The following is a 17,578-nucleotide window of genomic DNA, read 5'->3' on the forward strand; positions in this document are numbered from 1 at the left end:
GAATGGTCCGAAAAAGAAAAAAAATCCAGTGAGCGGCAGTTCTGTGGCCGGAAATGCCTTGTTGATGCCAGAGGTCAGAGGAGAATGGGCATACTGGTTCGAGCTGATAGAAAGGCAACAGTGACTCAAATTGCCACCCGTTACAACCAAGGTAGGCAGAAGAGCATCTCTGAACGCACAGTGCGTCGAACTTTGAGGCAGATGGGCTACAGCAGCAGAAGACCACACTGGGTACCACTCCTCTCAGCTAAGAACAGGCATCTGATGGCTACTTTCAGCAGGATAATGCGCCATGTCATAAAGCTCGAATCATCTCAGATTGGTTTCTTGAACATGACAATGAGTTCACTGTACTCAAATGGCCTCCTCAGTCACCAGATCTCAATCCAATAGAGCATCTTTGGGATGTGGTGGAACGGGAGATTCGCATCAGGGATGTGCAGCCGACAAATCTGCGCCAACTGTGTGATGCCATCATGTCAATATGGTCCAAAATCTCTGAGGAATGCTTCCAGCACCTTGTTGAATCTCTGCCATGAAGAATTGAGGCAGTTCTGAAGGCAAAAGGGGGTCCAACCCGTTACTAGCATGGTGTACCTAATAAAGTGGCCAGTGAGTGTATATATACATATATATATATACACACATTTTTATTTAGCATTATATACATGTAATTATGAAGGAAAAAATGTTTCTCACCATTTTTCCCTTTAAAAATGTTTTATTTGGTTTGGTATGTCTTTTTAAAAATCCGTTAAACCGGCTCAATACTCTGACATCATTATTCCCAGATACCATATGTGAGCCAGAAAGACATGCCGGCATATTCTCCATGCTGTTCCCATTTAGTTTTAGCTCTTTCCCATCAATTTCAGCTTTTTTTCCCAGGCCCCCAGACCCGTTTGTTGGGTCCAGCAGAATAATATTCGGCTTTACCCTTGACTTACATTGGATTCGTTATTCAGTACGAACACACGGATATTAGAAATTTTTTGTGCCGATTTTCCTGAATCCGAATATTTCCCTATTCAATCATCACTAATCATGTGCCTCTATCAGCCACAGGTAGATTTGGAGCTTTGCCCACGTCTTTTAATGTGTTAAATGCCAGTGTCAATCTCTGACAGCACCATTAACACACACTGACAGAGATCTCGTCATTCCATGCGCCCATTGGCCCTGTGATGTGATCGCTGGTGCTGATGAATTTCCAGGATAGCAGTCGGTCAGTACTGAAAGGGTTAAACAAAGTGCAAATGATGAATTGGGCTTATAGTCTATGAAATTACCATAGACGCGCCCTATAGCAGGAATAATATGGGCTGTTATACACAAATCCTATCACTTATAGACTGAGGCCAGACACTGATTCTGATATAAAGTCATTTTTTCATATAAGCAAATGGTTAAAAAAATCATTTCTTGGATATCAGTTTGGCATATCTCCTACCAATGACTCATTGTCACTGGTTTAGTTGCCATTAAAATCTGCGCCACCAGCAATGTCAAGGTAGCGGGAAATTAATGAAGGTTTTAGGTTTAGATTTTAGGAAAGTAGAGACATGCTATGGGTGAGTATCATTTGGTAATTGATGATCCTGCTAATTACATGGTTGGAGCAATCCAAAATGTAACCTGCAGAGAGTATAATACCACCGGAACAAACAATTATTTAAACCACTGAAATGTATGTAAAAACACCGATATTTTTGGGATTGATGTCATCATTGTGATCTTCAGATTCAAGTTATGTCTCTTGGAGAAGAGGAGAAAAAAGCAAAAGCACAAAACTTATAGTTGACCCAGAGGGCAAGAGGTTAAAGTTTATTAAGATAAATTCAGAAAACAAATGTAAGAAATTTTGCTTTATTATTAGGCTACTTTCACACTTGCGTTTTTTTGAGCTGCGCTGCGTGTGCAGTGCAAACGCTCATAAAAAGCGCATCATGCATTTTCTTGTTTTTTGCGCATGGTTTGTGCAAAAAAAAGCATGCGCACGTCAGCGCTCCCATAGACTTTAATGTGTTTTTGGGTGAATTTGTGCACACTGTGTGCGCATGCGTTTTTTTTTAGACAGGTCGGATGCACAAAAAATGCAACAGGATGCATTTTGTGCGCCCGGGCGCACACTACATAAAAACGCATGCGCATACAAACGCGTACAAACGCATGACAATGCGCACCCATGTTAAGTATAGCGAAAAAAAACGCAGGTGTGAAAGTAGCCTTAGAATATGTTACCTTAAAAAACAGGCAAAATATCATTAAGAAATTCACTAACCAACAGTCATTTCACTTTTCAGCTCTCTAAGAAGTATGGACCCGTGTACACCTTACAATTAGGAGTAGAGAAAGTTGTTGTCATATGTGGGTACGAGGCTGTAAAAGACGCCCTGGTCAATCATGGAGAAGAATTTTCAGGAAGACCTAAAGTGCCATTGCTTGAAGAAGTCTACAAAGGACACGGTAACAGTCATAATATTACCACTGATTGGGGGGAGGATTGAACTTGCTTTTTCAATTTAATTGAAAATCTGGAAATCTTCAACTAAAATTGTGGGTCCTTAAAGTCAACTTGATCTCATGTGGGCACCAGATCAATCCTCCAAGATTAGCTTATCATTAGTGATGAGCAAATATGTTCAAAAAACGATCACCAAACATAAATTTGGCACGAATATGGTACATTCGGATTTGTGATGGGTAACACGAGCATTTTTCTTAAAATTGGAAAAAGTTGGTAACATTCGGTAAAAGATAAAATTAAATCCGGTAATTCATGTGCCGCGTTCAGTAAAATCACATCGTCACAGGTTACAGCTAACTGAAAATGGTAACAAATTGCAAACTTTCGAGACTACTGAGGTCTCTTCATCAGGCTAGACTAATACAACATCTGAAGAATCATATATTTATACACAAGACAGCACAGATTCCACATCCATGGTGGCCAGGATGGTTCCTTCTGGTAGAGGACCTATTGCTGCTAGTTTATTCAATAGGTCTGTTGTGTCCTGAATGTAGCTGGGTCTATCCTTTACCAGGGGTTTAAGAATACCCTCTACCCATCCAGATACCTGCTCAGTAAGGGTGCCCACACATGAAATAATCGGCCTCCCTGGAATTCCAGATTTGTGGATTTTGGGAAGCATGTAGAATGTCCCTATTCTTGGACTCTCTGGTATCAGGTCATTGCCTCTTATTGATCCGTCAGGCAGACCAGATACCAACTTGTTTAGTTCCTTGTATTAGTCCTGTGTAGGATCCGACTCCAATTTTCTGAGGGCAATAAAACTTTCAGGCTCCTTATCTATGAACTGCTTCAATACTCCAATATTAATATATCCAATATCACCTGCTACATTACAAAGCTAAAGAAAATAACCGGGTGCCTCTAGTGGTCACCTTAGATCCAAATCTGGAGGTGCTAAGGGGAGCTGCATGGAAATTACAACCTTCACTGCAAAAAGATGCCCGATTACAATTCATATTTCCAGACCCCCCACTGCTGTATTTTACGCAGCCCCAAATTTAAGAACCATAATTGTCAGAAGCTCCCTGTCCTCTCCAACAGCTGCAGGAACCTTTCCTTGCAGCCACAAAAAATATAAAACCTGTCCATTTATAATGACCACAGACAAGATAAAGATCCCCAACTCACATCAGGACTACAAGATCCCAGGTACTTTCAGCTGCATCACATCCAATGTGGTGTACTTAATTTTTTGTACTAAATGTCCAACTGGGGGTCTGTATGTGGGGGAGACAGGGCAAAAATTGAGAACAAGGATGAATTCTCAGCGTCACACAATAAGAGAAAAAAGAATGGATCTACCTGTGGCAAAACACTTTTGTATCCATGGTCATAACATGATGGACATTAAATTACTTGTATTAAAAGGTAACTTCAAGTCTCAGAGAGAGAGAGAGAAGAATCTAGGAGTACAAATTTATGAAAACTTTCAACACATTCAGTGCAGGAATGAACGTGTCACATGGATATAAGTCTTTTTACATCAATTAAGGAATTTGCTCTTCAGACCTTCTGGGGTCATCACCACACAGAAATAGACTCCATCATAGGGCAATAAAACTTTCAGGCTCCTTATCTTTGAACTGCTCCAATATTTATGTTTAACCCTCTCCCATAATGAATATTCTGCTTCACGTCACTTGTCTTATCTATTGCGTTATTTCTGTGCTGTCTTGTGTATAAATATGTGATTCTTCAGATGTTGTATTTGTCTAGCCTGATGAAGAGACCTGAGTAGTCGCGAAAGCTTGCAATTTGTTACCATCTTTTCAGATAGCCATTAAAAGGTATCAACCACTGAGGATTCTCAGTTCTAAATATTCTTATATGTTACATAGAAAGAGAGAAGAAAAGCAGTCAATTCAGCAGCCGCGGTATTGTCAAATCACAGCAAGAGCCGACAGAATAGAAGAGATGGATTACATAAAGTAAATACATATAGAATAGGTAGATCTACAGATGTCTGTGACAAACACAATTAGTACAATGTGTATGCAGCTTACTGTACATGTTTTTAATTAATACAAGACTATTTTTCTGAAAAAAATGTTGTGGGCTCCTGCATAGTTTTTGTAATCACCAGAAGGCTGGTGTCCAATGTTTATAGCCTGGGAAGGGGTTAATATCCATGGAGCTTCCCAGGTTATTAATATCAGCTCACAGCTGTATACTAAGACTTTACTAGCTATTAATATGGGGGACCCTAAAAAGACTTACACAGGGTCCCCGTACAATTAACAACCAGCAAAGGTTATGCAGACATCTACGGGCTGATATTTATAGCCAAAGAAGGAGCCATGGATACTGCCCCCCCAGGCTAAAAACATCAGCTCTCAGTCACCCCAGAAAAATCACATTTCTAAGGCTGGTTTCACATTAGCGCTTTTTAAGCGCACGCACGGCCGGGTGTAGCTCCGGCCCCGAGCCGGCTCTCTGCCCGGCGTGCCCGCCCCTTGCTTGTAGCGCCGCCTCCTAGCGCACAGCGGCGCCTGCGATCGGTGCACCCTATCTTTAGCATAGGGTGCGCAGATCGTGCGCAGGCCGTGCGCTAGTTGCGCTTTGACCTGCGCTGCGCACTTTTGACCGTGCGCCGTGCGCGCCAAAATCCGAAAAGTTTGATTTTGGCGCGCATGGCGCACCGTCAAAAGTGCGCAGCGCAGGTCAAAGCGCAACTAGCGCACAGCCTGCGCACGATCTGCGCACCCTATGCTAAAGATAGGGTGCGCCGATTGCAGGCGCCGCTGTGCGCTAGGAGGCGGCGCTACAAGCAAGGGGCGGGCACGCCGGGCAGAGAGCCGGCTCGGGGGCGGAGCTACCCCCAGCCATGCGTGCGCTTAAAAAGCGCTAATGTGAAACCAGCCTTAGATGCACCAATTCTGTCACTTGCCTTCGCTCTTCCCACTTGCCCTGTAGCGGTGGCAAGTGGGGTTCATATTTGTGGGGTTTATGTCACCTTTCTTTTGTCAGGTGGTATCAAGCACCAAGGTTAGTAATGGAGAGGTGTCAATAAGATGCCCCCATTACTAACCCCATAGTCATATTATAAGAAAACACAGACACCCAGAAAAAAGTGATATAATTGAAAGAAAGACACAGTCTCCTTTAATAATCTTAATTAAGCCATACTTACAGACTCACCTAATTTCATCGAAGCCCTCGTTCTCCTGTAATAAACCAAAAATAATAAAACAACAATATACTATACCTGTCTGTCATTCTGTCTCAAGCCATAATCCATGTCTGAGAGAGAAATAGTTTTCAACCTGGACGGTGCCAAGATGTGACCGTCCAAGCTAAGAACCATTGGTAACTGAAATGATGCGAGTGTAGCCTCAGTGACTAGCATTGATGGCACTGAGGCTCCGTTCCCAGCCAGGCTGAACTGCGGTGACCTCAGTGAGATCCCAGCTAGCACCATGAGAAAGTTGCACGGTGCAGAGGTGAGTTCACCGGGAGTGCACTAGCAGATCTATACTAGCAGATGACATGGCTCCCCAAACCATCACTGATAGAATCATAGAATCATAGAATCGTAGAGTTGGAAGGGACCTCCTGAGCCATCTGGCCCAACCCCCAGCCTAAAGCAGGATTCGCTAAATCATCCCAGTCAGATGTCTGTCCAGCCTCTGTTTGAAGACTTCCATTGAAGGAGAACTCACCACTTCTCGTGGCAGCCTATTCCACTCATTGATCACTCTAACTGTCAAAAAGTTTTTTCTAATATCTAATCTGTGTCTCCTCCCATTCAGTTTCATCCCATTGCTTCTAGTCTTTCCTTGTGCAAATGAGAATAAAGATAATCCTTCTACAATGTGACAGCCCTTTAGATATTTGTAGACAGCTATTAAATCTCCTCTCAGTCTTCTCTTTTGCAAACTAAACATTCCCAAATCCTGCAACCTTTCCTCATAAGACAGGGTTTGCAGACCGGTCACCATTCTGGTCGCTCTTTCCTGAACTGGCTCCAGTTTGTTGATGTCTTTTTTAAAATGTGGTGCCCACAACTGGACACAATATTCCAGATGAGGTCTGACCAAAGAGGAGTAGAGGGAAATAATGACTTCACGTGGTCTAGACTGTATGCTTCTGTTAATACATCCTAGAATTGCATTTGCCTTTTTTGCTTCTGCATCACACTGTTGACTCATATTCAGTCTGTGATCTATTAGTATACCCAAGTCTTTTTCACATGTGCTGTTGCTTAGCCTTATTCCTCCCATTCTGTATATGCTTTTTTCATTTTTATTGCCCAGATGTAGTACTTTGCATTTTTCCCTGTTAAAAACCATTCTGTTAGTTGCTGCCCACTGCTCCAGTTTATTTATGTCTTTTTGAATCCTCTCTCTCTCTTCTCTAGTATTAGCTATCCCGCCTAGCTTTGTGTCATCAGCAAATTTAATCAGTTTACCCTCAATTCCTTCATCTAAATCGTTGATAAAGATGTTGAACAATACAGGGCCCAGGACAGAGCCCGGTGGTACCCCACTTGAGACATTCTTCCAACTGGATGTGCAGCCATTTACGACCACTCTTTGGGTCCGATCACTAAGCCAGTTATGAATCAACCTAACAGTTGCCTTGTCCATTCCATACTTAGTCATTTTTTCAATGAGGATTGTATGAGATACTTTGTCAAATGCTTTGCTGAAATCAAGATATACTATATCTACAGCATTTCCTTGATCCACCCAATCAGTGATTCTGTCATATAAGGAAATTAAGTTAGTCTGACATGACTTATTAGTTACAAACCCATGCTGACTCTGTTTAATCACTTCATTCTTATCCAGGTACTGACATACATGTTGTATAATAATTTGTTCAAAGGTCTTTCCTGGTATAGAAGTCAGACTCACCGGCCTATAGTTGCCTGGGTCCACCTACTTCCCCTTTTTGAAGATAGGAACAACATTTGTTCTTCTCCAGTCTACTGAGACTTCTCCTGTTCTCCAAGAATTTTCAGAGATTATGGAGAGGGGTTCAAAAATGTCTTCTGCTATCTCTTTCAGTACTCTGGGGTGTAATTCATCTGGACCTGGAGACTTGATTTCATTTAGGTTAGTTAAGTGTTTCCTCACTATCATTCTGTTTATAGTTGAACCTTCACACTAGACCTCAAGCAGCTTAGGCCTCTTTCACACTTCTATTTTTGATAATCAGTCAAGATCCGACAATTTTGAAAAAAAACGGATCCGCTTTTTTCCCCATTGACTTTCATTATTGGCGGATCCTGACTGATTGCCGTCCGTTGCATCCGTTTTTTTGAGGATCTGCCACAAAGTTACTGTCCGTCAACATCCTCACAGATTTCCAAACGGAGCTTGTAACATTTTTTTGTCCGGCGGATCCTCCAGACACCGAATTAACCCCAAAATCTTTCTGGGTGCCGGACAAAAAAAAAATTCTCTCTCTCTCTCTCTCGCTCTCTCTCTCTCTCTCTCTCTCATATCCCGGCCAGCGATTCCTTTAAACTTCCTCATTTTCAGGATCCGTCTAAAAATGGATCCTGTGCCATCCGTTCACATCAGTTGAGAACGGATCCGCTTGTCCACCTTTTTGGCGGATTATAACTGATGCAAAAAACTGAAGTGTGAAAGAGGCCTTAGATTGTGTGCCTCTCCACTCTTCCTCCAGACTCTGGGACCTTGATTTCCAAGTTGTAGTGTGAAGTATCCACAATCAATGATGGTTTCGGGAGCCTTGTCATCTACTGGTGTAGGTCCACTGTGTTATATCAAGACCGAAGTCGGCGCAGCCGTCTACCAGAAAATTTTAGAGCACTTCATGCTTTCCTCTGCTGACAAACTTTTTGGAGATGGAAATTTCATTCTCCAGCAGGACTTGGCACCTGTCCGCACTGCCAAAAGTACCAATACCTGGTGTAAAAACAACAGTTTCACTGTGCTTGATTGGTGAATATGAATCTCACTTGCCACAGCTACAGGGTAAGTTGGAAGAACTGGGAAAAGCACCAGAATTGGCGCATCTAATAGATGTGCCTTTTCTGGGCAGTTGAGGGCTGCTTATTTTTAGACTGCGGGGCCAATATCCATGGCCCCTTACCCGCCGGAGAATATCAGCCCCCAACTGTCTGATTTAGCAAGGTTGGTTGTCAAAATTTGGGGGACCCCATGCCGTTTTTTTAATTATTTATTTAACCCCTTTCTGTCATATGACGTACTATCCCTTCCATGTGCCCTGGGACTTAATTCCTAAGGACGGGATAGTACGTCATAGCGATCAGTGGCGCTATCGCGGCCGTGTGTCAGCTGATTATCACAGCTGGCACACGGCACTATGTGTCAGGGGCAGTCACGGACCACCCCCGACACATTAACCCCTGGCACACTGCTATCAAACACGATCGCAGTGTACCAGGGGTTTAGGGAAACATAGGGAGGGAGGTGGCTCCCTCCATCCATCCCTGAGCCCCCCGCAGCAGCGCAATGTGCAGCGCTGCTGTGGGGGCCTCCTTCCCTGCAAGTCCCTGGATCCAATATGGCGGTGGGGGCCTTCAGGGAGGCGGCTTCCTCAGTGCCTGCAAAGCGCCAGCATGAGGAAGCCTGCAGCACTGCCTGTGATGTGACAGATCAGCGATCTGTCACATGACAGTGATGTCCCCCCTGGGACATTGTAATAAAGTTAAAGAAAAAGTATAAAAATAATTTATAAAAAAATCGCTAAATAAATTAAAAAAAAATATCCCCTAATAAATTCATTTTTTGGAAATAAAAAAAAACAATAAAAGTACACATATTTGGTATTGTCGCGTCCGTAACGACCCGCCTTATAAAACTGTTCCACTAGCTAACCCCTTTAGCAAACCCCTTAAAAAATAAAATAAAAAACAAAGCAAAAAATAATGCTTTATTATCATACCGCCGAACAAAAAGTGCACTAACGCGCAATCAAAGAGACGGATATAAATAACCATGGTACCGCTGAAAATGTCATCTTGTCATGCAAAAAAAGAGCTGCCACAGAGTGTCATCAGTGAAAAAATAAAAAAGTTATAGCTCACAGAATAAACTAATGCAAAAATAATTATTTTTTTATATAAAATTGTTTTCATTGCATAAAAGTGCCAAACGATAAAAAAGACATAGATGAGGTATCGCTGTTACTGACCCGAAGAATAAAATTGCCTTATCAATTTTACCGCACGCGGAACGGTGTAAACGCACCCCCCCAAAATAAATTCTTGAAATGCTGGTTTTTGTTCATTGTGTCACAAAAATCGGAATAAAAAGCGATCAAAAAATGTCACATGCCCGAAAATGGTACCAATAAAAACGTCAACTCGTCCCACAAAAAAATATGACCTCACATGACTCGGTGGGTCAAAATATGAAAAATTATAGCTCTCAAAATGTGGTGATGCAAAAACTATTTTTAAAATGAAAAGCGTCTTTTAGCATATGACAGCTGCCAAACATAAAATCCGCCATAAATAGTAAATCAAACCCTCCTTTATCACCCCCTTAGTTAGGTAAAAATAATAAAATTAAAAAAATGTATTTATTTCCATTTTCCCATTAGGGTTAGGGTTAGGGCTAGGGTTAGGGCTGAGATTAGGGTTAGGGGTATGTTGGGGTTCGGGTTGGAGTTAGAATTGGGGGTTTTCCACTGTTTGGGCACATCAGGTGCTCTTCAAACGCAACATGGTGTCTGATCTCAATTCCAGCCAATTCTGTGTTGAAAAAGTCAAATGGTGCTCCTTCCCTTCCAAGCTCTGCCATGCGCCCAAACAGTGGTTTACCCCCACCTATGGGGTATCAGCCTACTCAGGACAAATTGCAAAACAACTATTGGGGTCCAATTTCTCCTTTTACCCTTAGGAAAATAAAAAAATTGGGGGCAAAAATATCATTTTGTGGAAAAAAATATGATTTTTTTATTTTCATGCCCGGGCGTTATAAACTTCTGTGAAGCACTTGGGGGTTCAAAGTGCTCACCACACATCTAGATAAGTTCCGTGGGGGGTCTAGTTTCGAAAATGGGGTCACTTGTGAGGAGTTTCAACAGTTTAGGCAAATCATAGGCTCTCCAAGCGCGACATGACACCCGCAGACCATTCCATCAAAGTCTGCATTTCAAAACATCACTACTTCCCTTCCGAGCCCTGACGTGTGCCCATACAGTAGTTTTATCCCACATATGGGGTATCAGCGTACTCAGGACAAATTGGACAACAACTTTTGGGGTCCAATTTCTCCTGATACTCTTGGGAAAATAAAATAATTGGGGACTAAATGATGATGTTTGTGGAAAAAAATATGATTTTTTTATTTTCACACCCGAGCGTTATAAACTTCTGGGAAGCACTGGGGGGTTCAAAGTGCTCACCACACATCTAGATAAGTTCCTTAGGGGGTCTAGTTTCCAAAATTGTCATTTGTGGGGGGTTTTCACTGTTTTGGCACATCAGGGGCTTTCCAAATGCGGCATGGCGTCCAATCCCAATTCCAGCCAAAAAAGTCAAATGGCGCTGCTTCCCTTCCGAGCTCTTCCATGTGCCCAAATAGTGGTTTACCCCCACATATGGGGTATCAGTGTACTCAGGACAAATTTCACAATAACTGTTGTGGTCCTGTTACCCTTGGAAAAATAAAAATTGAGGGTGAAAAGATCATTTTTTTGGAAAAAAATATGATTTTTAAAATTGTACGGCTGTACATTATAAACTTCTGTGAAGCCCTTGGGGTTCAAAGTTCTCACCACACATCTAGATAAGTTCCTGGGGGTGTCTAGTTTCCAAAATTGTGTAATCTGTGGGGGTTTCCACTGTTTTGGCACATCAGGGGCTTTCCAAACGCGACACGGTGTCTGATCTCAATTCCAGCCAAAAATCTCAAATGGCGCTGCTTCCCTTCCGAGCTCTGCCATGCGCCTAAATAGTCGTTTACACCCACATATGGGGTATCAGCGTACTCAGGACAAATTGTACAAAAACTTTTAGGGTCCTATTACCCTTGGGAAAATAAAAATTGGGGGTGAAAAGATCATTTTTGTGGAAAAAATATGATTTTTTAATTGTACCGCTGTACGTTATAAACTTCTGTGAAGCCCTTGTGGGTTCAAAGTTCTCACCACATATCTAGATACGTTCCTTGGGTGGTCTAGTTTCCAAAATGGGGTCACTTGTGGGGGGTTTCCACTGTTTAGGTACATCAGGGGCTCTCCAAACGTGACATGGCGTCCGATCTGAATTCCAGCCAATTTTGCATTGAAAAAGTCAAATGGGGCTCCTTCCCTTCTGAGCTCTGCCATGCGCCGAAACAGTGGTTCCCCCCCACATATCAGGTATCAGCGTACTCAGGACAAATTGCACAATAACTCTTGCTGTCTAATTTCTCCTGTCACCCTTGGTAAAATAAAAAAAATTGGGCCTGAAGTAATTTTTTTGTGAAAAAAGTTAAATGTTCATTTTTCTTTAAACATTCAAAAAATTCCTGTGAAGCACCTGAAGAGTTAATAAACTTCTTGAATGTGGTTTTGAGCACCTTGAGGGGTGCAGTTTTTAGAATGATGTCACTTTTGGGTATTTTCTATCATATAGACCCCTCAAAGTGACTTCAAATGTGATGTGGTCCGTAAAAATAAAATGGTGTTACAAAAATGAGAAATCAATATGACCGTAATACACCGGCGCTCCCAGCAGCGACTGCTAAAGCTACAAGTGCTCAAGCCGTTACTGTGCAAATAACCGGCAATGGTACTGGTTCCAAAGTGTAGCAGATAGTGCACTGCGCTGAAGCTGCTCCTGTACAGAAGGGAATGTCTGTTATCAGTAATGGGTATTGAAACAAAGTTAAAAGTGCAGCATGCAAATGAAATCCTGCCTACTAGAGTTGAGCGAAACGGGTCGAAAAAATGCAAAAGTAGCCGACTTTTGGCAAAATCGGGTTTCATGAAACGAAACCCGACCCTAGGATGAGGTCGGCCACGAGGTCGGCGACTTACGCGCCAAAGTCACGTTTCAAAAGTTTGTTTTGCGCTCTTTTTCAGCCAATCAGGATCCACGGACACTGTGGGCAACGTGATGACATAGGCACGGGTCACCACCATCTTTCAGAAGGGCATGCAAGTGATTGGCTTGCTTTGGGGGGCGTCACAGGGGGTATAAAAGGGCGTGCACGCCGACCGCCATCTTACTTCTGCCGATCTTAGCATAGGGAGAGGTTGCTGCTGATTCTGTAGGGAGAGCGTTTGGCAGGGAAGAAGAAAAAAAAACTGCTTCTGCTGCTAGCGATTGTGCCTGTACAACACACCAGTCACTGTGCAGTACAAGGGGAGGCTATATAGTGGTGTATCAGTGGTGTTGGTTGTTGGGCTGCCTTCTAAAGCTTCCTGACATTCCTGCATTGCTGTTTACCCACTGCTCCGCAAACTGCTTTTTTAAAAGCAATCCCAATTTTTTTTTTTTGTCCTGCTGAGAAGAAGAAAAAAAAAACTGCTTCTGCTGCTAGCGATTTTGCCTGTACAACACACCAGTTACTGTGCAGTGCAAGGGGAGGCTATATAGTGGTGTATCAGTGGTGTTGGTTGTTGGGCTGCCTTCTAAAGCTTCCTGACATTCCTGCATTGCTGTTTACCCACTGCTCCGCAAACTGCTTTTTTAAAAGCAATCACAATTTTTTTTTTTTGTCCTGCTGAGGTACTGAGCGTGCATTTTTTCACACCATACAGCGGTGTACGCTCCTCACACAGTACCGTGTAACGGCTGTTATCACAGCCACAGTGAAGCTATCAGTGAGTCACTCTGTGACAGTAAGTCGAGGACATGTTCCGTTCTTACAGACCTGCACTCTAGGGAGATTCCAATTCTGCCCAATTCTACATACACCTTGTAGTTTGTGATACACTAGCCAATTTCTGCCTGTGACATAGCGCTCAGATACTCAGTGGGCCTCACACAATTCATAAGTGTCCAGTGTCCACAAGTGTGTGCAGAAATTAAAAATCTCCCTTATCCTCTAGTCACTTTGGTCACAGCTCTGCCATCGAGCCTGTGACAGAGCGCTCAGATACTCAGTGGGCCTCACACAATCCATAAGTGTCCAGTGTCCACAAGTGTGTGCAGAAATTAAAAATCTCCCTTATCCTCTAGTCACTTTGGTCACAGCTCTGCCATCGAGCCTGTGACAGAGCACTCAGATACTCAGTGGGCCTCACACAATCCATAAGTGTCCAGTGTCCACAAGTGTGTGCAGAAATTAAAAATCTCCCTTATCCTCTAGTCACTTTGGTCACAGCTCTGCCATCGAGCCTGTGACAGAGCGCTCAGATACTCAGTGGGCCTCACACAATCCATAAGTGTCCAGTGTCCACAAGTGTGTGCAGAAATTAAAAATCTCCCTTATCCTCTAGTCACTTTGGTCACAGCTGTGCCATCGAGCCTGTGACAGAGCGCTCAGATACTCAGTGGGCCTCACACAATCCATAAGTGTCCAGTGTCCACAAGTGTGTGCAGAAATTAAAAATCTCCCTTATCCTCTAGTCACTTTGGTCACAGCTCTGCCATCGAGCCTGTGACAGAGCGCTCAGATACTCAGTGGGCCTCACACAATCCATAAGTGTCCAGTGTCCACAAGTGTGTGCAGAAATTAAATATCTCCCTTATCCTCTAGTCACTTTGGTCACAGCTCTGCCATCGAGCCTGTGACAGAGCGCTCAGATACTCAGTGGGCCTCACACAATCCATAAGTGTCCAGTGTCCACAAGTGTGTGCAGAAATTAAAAATCTCCCTTATCCTCTAGTCACTTTGGTCACAGCTCTGCCATCGAGCCTGTGACAGAGCGCTCAGATACTCAGTGGGCCTCACACAATCCATAAGTGTCCAGTGTCCACAAGTGTGTGCAGAAATTAAATATCTCCCTTATCCTCTAGTCACTTTGGTCACAGCTCTGCCATCGAGCCTGTGACAGAGCGCTCAGATACTCAGTGGGCCTCACACAATCCATAAGTGTCCAGTGTCCACAAGTGTGTGCAGAAATTAAAAATCTCCCTTATCCTCTAGTCACGTTGGTCAGAGCTCTGCCATCGAGCCTGTGACAGATCGCTCAGATACTCAGTGGGCCTCACACAATCCATAAGTGTCCAGTGTCCACAAGTGTGTGCAGAAATTAAAAATCTCCCTTATCCTCTAGTCACTTTGGTCACAGCTCTGCCATCGAGCCTGTGACAGAGCGCTCAGATACTCAGTGGGCCTCACACAATCCATAAGTGTCCAGTGTCCACAAGTGTGTGCAGAAATTAAAAATCTCCCTTATCCTCTAGTGACTTTGATCACAGCTCTGCCATCGAGCCTGTGACAGAGCGCTCAGATACTCAGTGGGCCTCACACAATCCATAAGTGTCCAGTGTCCACAAGTGTGTACAGAAATTAAAAATCTCCCTTATCCTCTAGTCACTTTGGTCACAGCTCTGCCATCGAGCCTGTGACAGAGTGCTCAGATACTCAGTGGGCCTCACACAATCCATAAGTGTCCAGTGTCCACAAGTGTGTGCAGAAATTAAAAATCTCCCTTATTCTCTAGTCACTTTGGTCACAGCTCTGCCATCGAGCCTGTGACAGAGCGCTCAGATACTCAGTGGGCCTCACACAATCCATAAGTGTCCAGTGTCCACAAGTGTGTGCAGAAATTAAAAATCTCCCTTATCCTCTAGTCACTTTGGTCACAGCTGTGCCATCGAGCCTGTGACAGAGCGCTCAGATACTCAGTGGGCCTCACACAATCCAAAAGTGTCCAGTGTCCACAAGTGTCTGCAGAAATTCAAAATCTCCCCTGTCCTATAGACACCTTGTACCTTGTTTTACATTACTATATAGTTTGTTGGATTTTGTCTACATTTCTACCAAAAATGAGGAAGGCTGGTGGAAGAGGCCGTGGAATTGGGCGGGGGTTGGCAGCTGGTAATGATGGTGTTGGTGGTGGATCTGATGGTAGTGGCAAGAGCAAAATAGGACCGAATGCGGGAGGTGTTGAGCCTGCGTCATCGTCTGGCTACATAAGGCCTCGAACGCTTAGTTTTCTAGGAGTTGGCAAACTGCTTTTAAAGCCAGAGCATCAGGAAAAAGTTTTGTCTTACATTGCTGACTCAGCCTCCAGCTCTATCGCCTCCTCTTCTTCAGTTGTAAAAAGTAAAAGCACTGAGTCGTCATTGGAGGCTCATGTTCATGAACCACACCTTTCCTTGTGTCCTTCACCCCATCCAAGATTGAAGGAAGACGCAGGCCATACTACTGATTACTCCATGGAGCTGTTTTCACATACCATGCCTGGATTATCAAGTGAAATGGTGAATTACCCAGGCCAAGATGAATCTGACATGGAGTGCACTGATGCACAGCCGCTGATGGATGATTCTGCTGGTACATTCACTCAGAGCACTACATTGTCCTCACAGTGTACAGAGCCAGATTCTGACCCTGATGAGACTCAGGTGCCCCTTCCCGCACACTATACCACCATACACGGTGACACAGAGGAAGGTGCACATGACATAGAAGAGGAGGTGATGGATGACCCAGTTGTTGACCCAGATTGGCATCCATTGGGGGAAGAGGGTGCTGCTTCCAATAGCTCAGATGAGGAGCATCCACAGCAGACATCGACATCGCAACAGCTGTTATCTGGCAGGCCCGGAGCACTCCAAAGACAGGTTCCAAACATCAAAAGAGTTGCTGGACAGCTTGTCCAGAGGGTCAAAAGATCACAGCGTGCTAGGCCGCAAAATGTCTGCCAAAGTAGGAAGAGTGCAGTGTGTCACTTTTTTGAACAAAATCCTCATGATCAGGCCAAGGTTATCTGTAAGAAGTGCGCAAAGACCTTTAGCCGAGGGAAAAATCTGAAAAATTTGAATACCAGTTGCATGCTTAGACATTTAACCAGCATGCACTTGCAAGCGTGGACACAACACCAAACCTCAAGTGCCACATGTGCAACTGATCACAACGAAGGTAGTCAGCAACGCTACATTGTTTCCCCCACTGTAAGCCCACCGGTTAGCACAGCAGCAAATGTTGAGGTGTCGTTGCAATGCCACAGCAGTCAGGGAATCCCACTGTTATATCAACGAAAGACTGATTCTAGGCCATCAGAAAGAACAACAACTCCATCACCATCATCAACCCTCTCTCAGTCCGCCCTGTCCACCGCTACTTCCACCATATGCAGCTCTCAAGTCCAGCTCACCCTCCCAGACACTATGAGTAGGTCAAGAAAGTACTCAGTCTCTCATCCGCGTACACTGGGTTTGAACGCCCACATTTCCAAACTAATCTCGTTTCTGATGATGCCCTTTCGGTTGGTGGAAAGCATAGCTTTCCGCGAACTCATGGCCTATGCAGTACCACGCTATGACCTACCCAGTCGCCACTTCTTCTCTCGCAAAGCCATCCCAGCCCTCCACCATCATGTGAAAGACCGCATTGTCCATGCACTCAAGCAGTCAGTGAGCGGAAAGGTGCACCTCACAACTGATGCATGGTCCAGTCGGCATGGCCAGGGCCGTTACGTGTCCATCACTGCGCACTGGGTTAATGTGGTGGATGCAGGGTCCACAGGGGACAGCGGTGGTGGGACAGTGCTGCCTAGCCCACGGTATAGGAAACAGTTGGCTGTAGGCGTTCGACCCTCCTCCTCCTCCCGAAGCGAAAGCTCATCCACAGAGCGCAGTCGTACGAGCACTCCATCTGCAGCTGCCACTGTTGCACACGATGTGTCCCCCTATCGAGCAGCTAGTGGAAAGCGTCAGCAGGCTGTGTTGCAGATGATGTGTTTGGGCGACAGACACACCGCCGAGGTGCTGGCCGAGTACTTTCAGCGACAAACTGAGTCATGGCTGGGCAGTGTACATCTTGAGGCAGGCAAGGTAGTTAGTGATAACGGCCGTAATTTTGTGGCAGCCATAGCCCTTTCAAAACTCAGCCAAATACCTTGCTTGGCTCACACCTTGAACCTGGTGGTGCAGTGCTTCCTCAAAAATAATCCGGAGTTAACAGCCCTGCTCCAGAAGGTGCGAAGACTGTGCGCGCACAT

At 44.3% G+C, this 17,578-nt stretch overlaps 1 protein-coding gene across 2 annotated transcripts in view; it reads left to right on the top strand.

Moving 5' to 3' along the window:
- The window catches only part of LOC141098586 (cytochrome P450 2C5-like), a 306,296-nt gene that overhangs the window by 101,348 nt on the left and 187,370 nt on the right, over positions 1-17,578 (top strand). For both annotated transcript variants that reach the window (XM_073586497.1, XM_073586496.1), the window contains exon 3: positions 2,304-2,466. In XM_073586497.1, the coding sequence (XP_073442598.1) occupies positions 2,304-2,466 (163 nt within the window). The remainder of the gene's footprint in view (positions 1-2,303; positions 2,467-17,578) is intronic.

The sequence above is a fragment of the Dendrobates tinctorius genome, unplaced genomic scaffold (genome assembly GCF_039654945.1).
Source record: "Dendrobates tinctorius isolate UK_male_01 unplaced genomic scaffold, ASM3965494v1 ptg000093l, whole genome shotgun sequence".
Taxonomy (NCBI): domain Eukaryota; kingdom Metazoa; phylum Chordata; class Amphibia; order Anura; family Dendrobatidae; genus Dendrobates; species Dendrobates tinctorius.